Source organism: Danio rerio, chromosome 8 (genome assembly GCF_052040795.2).
Source record: "Danio rerio strain M-AB ecotype USA chromosome 8, GRCz13ab, whole genome shotgun sequence".
Lineage (NCBI taxonomy): Eukaryota > Metazoa > Chordata > Actinopteri > Cypriniformes > Danionidae > Danio > Danio rerio.
Genome location: NC_141028.1, coordinates 15,813,671 through 15,822,710, shown reverse-complemented (window position 1 = coordinate 15,822,710; position 9,040 = coordinate 15,813,671). Strand labels below are relative to the sequence as shown.

The 9,040-nt window shown below is 37.0% G+C and overlaps 1 protein-coding gene across 2 annotated transcripts; it reads left to right on the top strand.

Moving 5' to 3' along the window:
• The first annotated feature begins 2,043 nt into the window (after positions 1–2,043).
• Positions 2,044–8,718, top strand: si:dkeyp-110g5.4. Of its 2 annotated transcripts, NM_001123261.1 has the most exon segments (5): positions 2,044–2,199; positions 2,596–3,184; positions 4,746–4,865; positions 6,284–6,403; positions 8,045–8,715. In NM_001123261.1, coding segments are annotated over 4 exon segments (1,182 nt in total). In that variant the 5' UTR covers positions 2,044–2,199; positions 2,596–2,611; the 3' UTR covers positions 8,414–8,715.
• Positions 8,719–9,040: the final 322 nt, after the last annotated feature.

The following is a 9,040-nucleotide window of genomic DNA, read 5'->3' as shown; positions in this document are numbered from 1 at the left end:
TATTGGGAAACACTGTATGGCCAATTTCATTCATTTTCTTTTCAACTTAGTCCCTTTATTAATCAGGGGTTGCCACAGCAGAATGAACCACCAACTTATCCAGCATATGTTTTACGCAGCGGATACCCTTCCAGCTGCAACCTATCACTGGGATACACCCATACACACTCATTCACTACAGAAAATTTAGCTTACCCAATTCACCGACACCACATTTTTGAAGTTGTAGGGGAAACCAGGGCACCCAGGGGGAAACCCACCCAAACATGGGGAGAACATGCAAACTCCCCACAGAAATGCCAACTGACCCAGCCTCAAACCAGCGACCTTCTTGCTGTGAGGCAAAAGTGCTAACCACTGAGCCACCGTGTGACACAAGGTTAATTATAATGATTAGACACATTAAAAACAATGATGTTTGTAATATTAAGCACGCATAAATTACCAAGCAGCAATAATTGTTTGTAATATTCAGCCACAAACAACTGACTAAACTTGTCGTAATGTTGATTATTTTATGTTATCGGTTCCAATGATATTTCAGCTAATGGATCAGGCGACATAACCTATCGTTCACATTATTAAAAACAACGTTGTTGTCCCTTGTACCAGTGGGCTATATGCACACAGACTTTTATATTCAGTCAGCCAGCCGCAGGGTTGCTGCTAGATCGGATACGTTTGCGGCCGGAAGTTAACAAGAATTATTTATATTATTTATTAAATTTCTCATTTATTGTATTTTATTAACGTCTACCCCCACCCCAACCCTAAACCCAACCATCCCAGTAACGTAAAAACAGTAGATGTACAGAGTATTATTTATGTTATCTATTAAATTACCCAATAAACTTTATTTTTTAACGCCTACCCCCATCCTAACCCTAAACCCAACCGTCACAGCAATGTAAAAATTATTAATTATTGTTATACAACGTCATCAAAAATGCTGCTATACTAATGTGCATATCACACTTCCGCCGGCCGCATATCCGATCTAGACTTTACCCAGCCCCCAGGGCTTTCAGTGAATTGTCATCCCATACAAAATCACAGTGTTTAAGATCTGACTTCTTTAAAAAAAACAGCAATCTTCACTGACTGGATGTGATATAATATAAAGTGTGCATCAGACCAAGCAAAAGCACTGCATTGAATGGTATTTTCCACGCCATGTCTTTAAAATATGGAAATCAATTTTACCACAGTATTTTCAATAGAGTTTCTGCGTTAGCCTGCTGCTAATGATGACGCCTGGGCTTAAGCTGTCTTTCGTATCTTTTTATGCTTTAACAACTAAATGGATGCTTAAATCTATTAAACTGAATATATTAAAATTACACTACATCATCAATGCTGTATAAGGAATCTTATGAAATTGAAAAGGGACACATAAAGCTTTCACCGGAAGTTTGTCATTGGCTGAAAAACACTAGCTGTGCATTTAGCCCAGGGATGGGCAAACTTGATCCTCGAGGGCCGGTGTCCCTGCAGAGTGTTGTTCCAACACTAGTCAAACACACCTGAACAAACTAACCAGTGTCTTCAAGATCACTTGAACTCTATAGGGAGGTCTGTTTGAATAGGGTTGGAGCTAAACTATGCAGGACACCGGCCCTCCAGGATCAAGTTTGCCCACACCTGATTTAGCCCAATGTCATTCCATTCACAATTGCTGCATTTAAGATCTGATTTCTTAAAAAAAAAAATAATAATAATTGTGATCCTCACTACCTGGCTGAGAAACAATATAAAGTGGTATCAGACCAAACAAGAAGCACTGCATTAAATTAGCTTTAACATGGCTTTAACAACTAAATGAATGCTTCAGTATATTTAACTGAATGTATTACAACACCGATGCTGTAAAAGAAACCCTATGAAATTGATGATCGTCCCCTAAACCTTTCACAGTTCATCATCTGAAAAACTGTAGCTGTGCACACATAGCCCATTTCGACCGACTATTTCAAACTGATTTGCGTTTTGTCAGCTTGATACAGCGATGACTTTTATTTTGACACAAAACACCGGACGCATTCTCCGGAAGTCCGGGAGTTCTGCGCTGAACCTGCAGATATTCAAAACAATCATGTTTATTTTGTTTTAAAACAAACAAACACAGTGAAATAAATGCACGATCTTTAGTGTGGAGACAGAATGTGCCAGTTATACTGCGATACAAGTGACCGGTTTTAGGTACATGACGACCTTTATTTTATATTATATTCAACATTGCTTTATTATGCTACGATAAGTCTATAAAATGCACTGTTAATCGCAGCTTCCGACAAATAGCTTATTCACTGCCGTTAACGCTGTGTAAAGCGTACATTAGTTACTATGTCAATGTAAGAATAATGTTTAAACTGTTTACACTCATTTTGTTTACTGTTTAGTGAAAAACGAAACTATTATAAACGAAAATGAATCTATTTTTATGATGTCAGTAAGTTGGCACAGTTAGCTCAGTTTCTTTCTGTTATATTAAACTGAAATGTTTATTTTTTGTATTTTAGTTTGCTATTTAGATGGCTAAAAATACAAATATAAAACTCCATGCATGATTACAATATGTTTATCCAAACCCTGCAGGTGTAAACTCTTCAGCATGGAGAACACTGTTGTTTATATTCCTAAGGAAGCGTGTGTCAAAAACATCCCTTTGCAGTCTCTGTCCAGCTCTTTATCCAGGAAGATCAGTGTGGCTCTGTTTCTGCGTGAATCTCAGAAGCAGACAGTGACCTGGATCTGCCCGGTCGAGCTGCGGCACAAACAAGTGTCTCTGGGCAAGGAGAGCAGCAGACTGAGGCTCACCCAAATAACCCCAGGTCAGTTTCTACTGCCGGTTGTGAGCTCCAGCATCACTGCCTATAAGGTCTTGAGGACAGATTTGAAGACAAATAAACCTGAAGTCCAGTTCTCGGGGCAGGAGGAGACTGAAGTGACTTCTCTGGCCAGCATCAGAAACTCTGTTCACCGCAATGCCATCATTGTGTGCAATGGTCAGATCTTCCTTTCGGTCAGGAAGACACGCTGTAGGAGAGTTAGACTGCAAAACTGTCCAGCAGCAACGGAAGGTGTGCGTTCTGCTTCACCAGGTCAACATCAGCAGATAAACAACATAGATAGCTGTCAGGCTCAACCATTGAGAGAGACTTCAGACACACCACAGCAGAATCAGGTATGATATGTTCCTGCTTTTTATGCTTTCAGTTTTCAGGATTGAGGTAAATTTAGTTTTATATTCGGACATTCGTTTAGTGACAACTTGTGACACAGTGCCTATATTGTTTACTATGCTACTTTGAATATTCGTTCCGAAATCTTATGTAAGAATGACTTCAATGCAACATTAGCACTATTTATTTGACTGTGAACAATGTTGTTCTTTGATAGACATCGACAGCTAATAGGAATTCCCTACTTGGAATATTTTTTTGGAATACTTTTTTTCAAATTATATTAAAGAGAACATCTGAATGTTTGAAAGTAAAACCAGCTTTACCTCAATGTTTTTATCCTTATATCCTAAAGCAAGCTGGACAGTGTTAATTTGGCTTTTTAAAGAAATTGTTTGCACAAAAATAATAATTCTTCCACCATTTACTCACTCTTTACCTAATTAAAAAGCTATTTAAGTTTCTTCTGTCGAACATAAAAGAAAGTCAAAATACCTTTTTTTGTGTTCAACAGAAGGAAGAAACATTTAAAACAACATGAGGGAAAATAATTGTATCAAATGATTAAAAAAAAAATGGTTATGCATTATTTCTGAGACTTTTCAAATGCTTTACTATTCTCCTAAATTGATTCTGAGTTTAGTTTTAAACAGCAGATGGAGCTCTAGGCTAGTTTTTAACCATACACTTGAATGCTCATCATGAGGAAGAGCACTTGAGCATTCAGCTGTCATGGAAATTGGCTTTTGTGTTAGGAGATTAATGTAAACACAGCTCACTATGAACACTCTTAAATCACCTAAATCTTTTCTAACATTATTAATGAATAGTATAGGTTCAAGTGGTATTTGTAAGGAATCGGATGCAAGTAGTGTATGGCTGTTCTTAATGCATGCAGCGCCATCTGCTGTTCAAAACCAAGATCAGAATCAATTTAAGAAAGAATAGCAGTGCATTTTGAAATTATTTTATGGCCTGTATTATGCGACTAAATTTACCAGACATCCAAAAATTGGTTTTTTTTTCCTGGAAAAAAAAACCTATGAAGAGCTTATAAAATGTGTACAGGAGTCAAAACAGCACCAGACAACCTTTACTCCCATACAGCCACATAGTAGAAACACTATGGCATTATATAATGATGAATGGCATAAAATGGTCTTAAAATGACAGTAATATTGTTCATCTCAATATATTTTGGTGCAATTTATCGTACAACAAAATATAAGTACAATGGCAGGCCTACATATACTTAGTGGTTCTTCTAAAATCAGTTAACTGACCTCTTGCTAAACGTTATCAGTCATAATCTTTTTCTCCATTGTCGTCAATCTTACTGTAAAAAAGGATTTCAGTGTCATGCTGCAGGAAATCTAGAAGCAGTGTTTGATAATGATGACTATCAAAAAGCATCACCAGCTTTGAATTAAGAAGAATTTCTAAAGGACATCTCATGCATGACATTTAAATCATCTGGCTAATAATGAAAAATACAAGTGTTTGTGCTATATTAATTGTTATTTGCTCTAGGATTCATGGATTTCTTATTATTTTATATCACAGGTTCAGGATGTTCAGCCTCCAGATCAAGAACTTAACCTTAACACAGAGAATTCTGCACTTGTGCAGAAAATCCCTGAAGAAATGCCTGAGCAATGCTGGACAGAGAAAGAGTGTCAAAAGGTCAAGCTTTATCTTTAATTTCACTTTGTATACAGTCAGTTTTGCTTTAAATGTTTTGAAAATACATTTATTTTTGCCTTAAATATCCATAGAACTAAAATAAAAGTCTATAAAAGCCACCACTATCTGTTCTGCTTTTTAAACTAATCTACAGTTACAGAATTAAATTTTTTTTAATATTTCCCAAGTGCTGTTAAACCAAGAATTTTTAACATAATTGAATTAAACACAATTTAATTGAATTGACTCAATTCCCAGTGTGCCGCAACTCTGCACAGTTTTGCTCCAACCCGATCAAACACAGCTGATCCGAATAATCGAGGTGTTCAAAAGAGTCATAAACACCTTAGCTGCGTCCCAAATCGCATACTTATGCAGTATTCTACGCCATTTTGTAGTATAAATAGTTTAAGTAGTGTGTTCACACTGTAAACTCTAAAAATAATAAGTGCACTTTAATTACCCAGATGATGCACTCATTCAGCCAGTAAGATGAAGTGTGGAATGATGGACACTTCATGCACTCTACAGCCAAAGGTTTGCCTACGTTGCGGAAGGAGCGGAGCTATCGGGCGCACATGTTGGATAACTTTATTTATTTTGGATGGTGAAAGCAAAATTCTCCAACGAGAGTGATTATAGCGCCTCCCAATAGTGAATGCGGTTATAATCACGGCAGGTATTATTTGATAATTCTGTCGTTTATTTCACTGATTTGGCAACCGTCAAACGTCATTAGGGAAACGGTTTGAATTTCCGCTTAGTAAAAAACCATTAGAGTGCCATTTGGGATGACACTACATACATATACTATCCTGTAAGTGCGTAAGTACATAGTGCATGAGTGTATAGTGTGCCATTTGGGACGCAGCTATAGATTAGTTGGATTAGCTGTGTTTGATCAGGGTTGGAGCAAAACTGTGCAGAGCTGCGGCCCTCCAGGAATTGAGTTTGAGACTTAAGGCTTAAAGTGTAATGTAAAGGTTTAAGTAGGCTAATTCACAGGCAAATGCTGTTAAAAATTGTTTAACTGTTGGGTAAAAGAATTTTAACTTAACAGGACGTCTCAAAATGTACATGGATTATTATTAGCATCCCTTGGTATCATGTTTTGTTTTTGAGCAAATAACCTGCAGGGTCATTTAATGTCAGGGTCATTCAATTTAAGACGATCTAAAATCAGTTAACTGACCTCTTGCTAAACGATATCAGTCATTATGTGTTTTCCATTGTCGTCTTACTTTAAAGTAAGATGACAACTCATTACTCATTACTTTAAAGTAAGACTTTCACACTCATGCATGACATCTTTTTTATATTACCTGGCTAACACTGTTCAGGAAAACACAAGTGTTTTGTGCTATATTTCATATCTTTTAATCTAGGCTTCATGGATTTCTTATTATCTTATATCACAGGTTCAGGATGTTCAGCCTCCAGACCAAGAACTTAACCTTAACACAGAGAATTCTCCACTTATGCAGAAAATCCCTGAAGAAATGCCTGAGCAAAGCTGGACAGAGAAAGAATGTCAAAAGGTCAAGCTTTTTCTTTTATTTTACCTTGTATGTAGTTAGTTTTGTCAATTAACAAGTTTTAAAACAGCATTTTTTTTGCTGTGAATAATTACAATACGAATCCTTAAAAGTGACCACTGTCTGTTTTACTTAATTAAATCTACAGTTATAGATTTTTATTTATTTTAAATTTTTTAATTTCCCAAGTGCTCTTAAACACATTTTTTAACACGTTTTTAAGCATAATACGCAGTTAAATTAAAATGCATTACTGCAATCATAATTTATAATTTAACTAATTTCTAAGAACTAATTCTTAAGTCTTTGCCATGATGGCAGTACATAATATTTTACTAGTTATTTTAAAGATACTAGTATTCAGCTATCAGTGGCCAATTTTATTTATTTATTTTTTGGTCAACAATTTTCAACAGAATCTCGCTGGAGGCAGTACGTCATCTGAGTACTTCCTACCTACTTCTTGCCTCAAATTCTATGAGTTTGGATATACTACACACTACCTGACAAAAGTCTTGTTGCCTATCCAACTTTTAGGAACAACAAATTATAACTTGACTTCTAGTTGATTATTTGGTATCAGAAGTGGCTTATATGAAAGGCAAAGGTCTCTAGATTACGCTTGTTACCAAAAGAAAAATATGATCATGCCTTGATTTTTATTTATTTAATTAGGACAGTAAGGTCTGACTTTGCTTAGACAAAAGTCTTGTCACTTAACAGAAATAATGTACAGTATAGAATATAAAAAAATTGCGCGGTGGAAAAATAATTAATTTTGTGAATGACATCCATGAGCTTAGAGGACTGCATCAACACATCTCTGCAATGACTCAAATAACTTATTAATAAAGTCATCTGGAATGGCAAAGAAAGCGTTCTTCCAGGACTCCCAGAGTTCATCAGATTCTTTGGATTCATCCTCAAAGCCTCCTCCTTCATCTTACCCCAGACATGCTCAATAATGTTCATAACTGGTGACTGGGCTGGCCGATTCTAGACCACCTTGACCTTCTTTGATCAGAAATTTTAATGTGGAGGCTCAAGTATGAGAAGGAGCGCTATCCTGCTAAAAGAATTTGCCCTCTCCTGTGGTTTGTAATGTAATGGGCAGCACAAATGTCTTGACACCTCAGGCTGTTGATGTTGCCATCCACTCTGCAGATCTCTTGCACGTCCCCATACCGAATGTAACCCCAAACCATGATTTTTCCTTCACCAAACTTGACTGATTTCTGTGATAATCTTGGGTCCATGTGGGTTCCAGTAGGTCTTCTGCAGTATTAGTGATGATAAGATGATTCATCAGAAAAATCTACTTTCTGCCATTTCTCTTTTTTTCCAAATGATCAACTAGAAGTCAAGTTATTATGTGTTATACAACTGGGATCGATTGTCAGGTAGTGTATAGCATGGGAAGTTTGCGATTTCAGATGCAGCCAGAATTTTTATTTATGGGTAAACTATCACTTTAACACAGAAAATAGCAAATAGTTTTAATAACATGGTTACTTATAATTAGCAATCTATGGTAGAATATCCTTTTAGAATAGTATAATTATGACAAGTAATTAACTAATCTGGTGCCATTTTAAATCCATTGCACCCCTTGTAATGAATGTTTTTTTGTCTGTGATTTAACAGAATGCCGAGATGACCTCAGAGTCCAGGTCACAGAGCAGCACACCACTAGAAACTCCTTTGGATCTGGAGTCCAGTCACGAGGCCTTGTCTATTGAAGAGACTGATTGCCAGCCCAAAATCCTCCAGCAGATCCTCCAGACCTCCTCTGGCATCTCACAACAGCCTGAAGCAGCAGGTGGAGAGGGAGAGACGGATCAGGATGACAGTGAGCGTTTAGAGGCCCTGGTGCTCCCCAGGGTCGAAAGCTGTCTTGCGTTTGATTTTGAACAGTTGGCCCACGAGGAGAGGATCAACCGCCTACGAGCTCAGTTGAGGCAGAAGGAAGCCGCGCTCAGCATCTTTAATTTAAAGCCCACAGATCAGATTTAGAGGATCAGGGTGTCGCATAAAATCAGGTAATAAAGTTCCATAATATGCATCATTGTGTTTAAATGCAACCTTTAAAGGACGAGGACGTTCTTTGATTGATAAATTTGCACAGATTTTGTCACTTGAGTATTTGAGTGAAGTGATCACTTGCACACCATTGCCAGACAAATTCACAAACATTATATGCGGTAAATATAATGACTTATTTAAGAATTGCATGTTTGGTTTTGCACGGGTATCATAAGAATCTTGATTTGCTTTAGCTGCTTTAATTCTCCGTTCAAATAAAAAAGCTTCCTATCAAACTGAGCGTTAGTCATTTTATTTTATGAACCAATTGGTGTACCCACACGTCTGACGGTTGACATAACGTCTTGTCTTTATTTTATCTGTAAGCATGTACTTTGTTAGTACACTGATTGACTGTGAACGTGTTCCTACATCTATCTTCGTGCAGATTTATCATTAGCTCAAGCCTACACACTACAAAATCACCCAACCAGCTTCTGGCTGAGATATACTCCTGATAACTTCTTTCTCTGCTGTCGTCACTCTTAAGATGAAGTTCAATGTCATGCTGCAAAGAATCTTGTTATAGGAGATGATTATAAAAATGTAAAGAGCCAC

Coding starts and splice junctions, on each gene's coding strand:
- si:dkeyp-110g5.4 (XM_087263577.1), top strand. CDS start 2,612: ATGGAGAACACTGTTGTTTATATTCCTAAGGAAGCGTGTGTCAAAAAC. Junction 3,185..6,283: donor ACACACCACAGCAGAATCAG/GTATGATATGTT, acceptor CTTATATCACAG/GTTCAGGATGTTCAGCCTCC. Junction 6,404..8,044: donor CAGAGAAAGAATGTCAAAAG/GTCAAGCTTTTT, acceptor GTGATTTAACAG/AATGCCGAGATGACCTCAGA.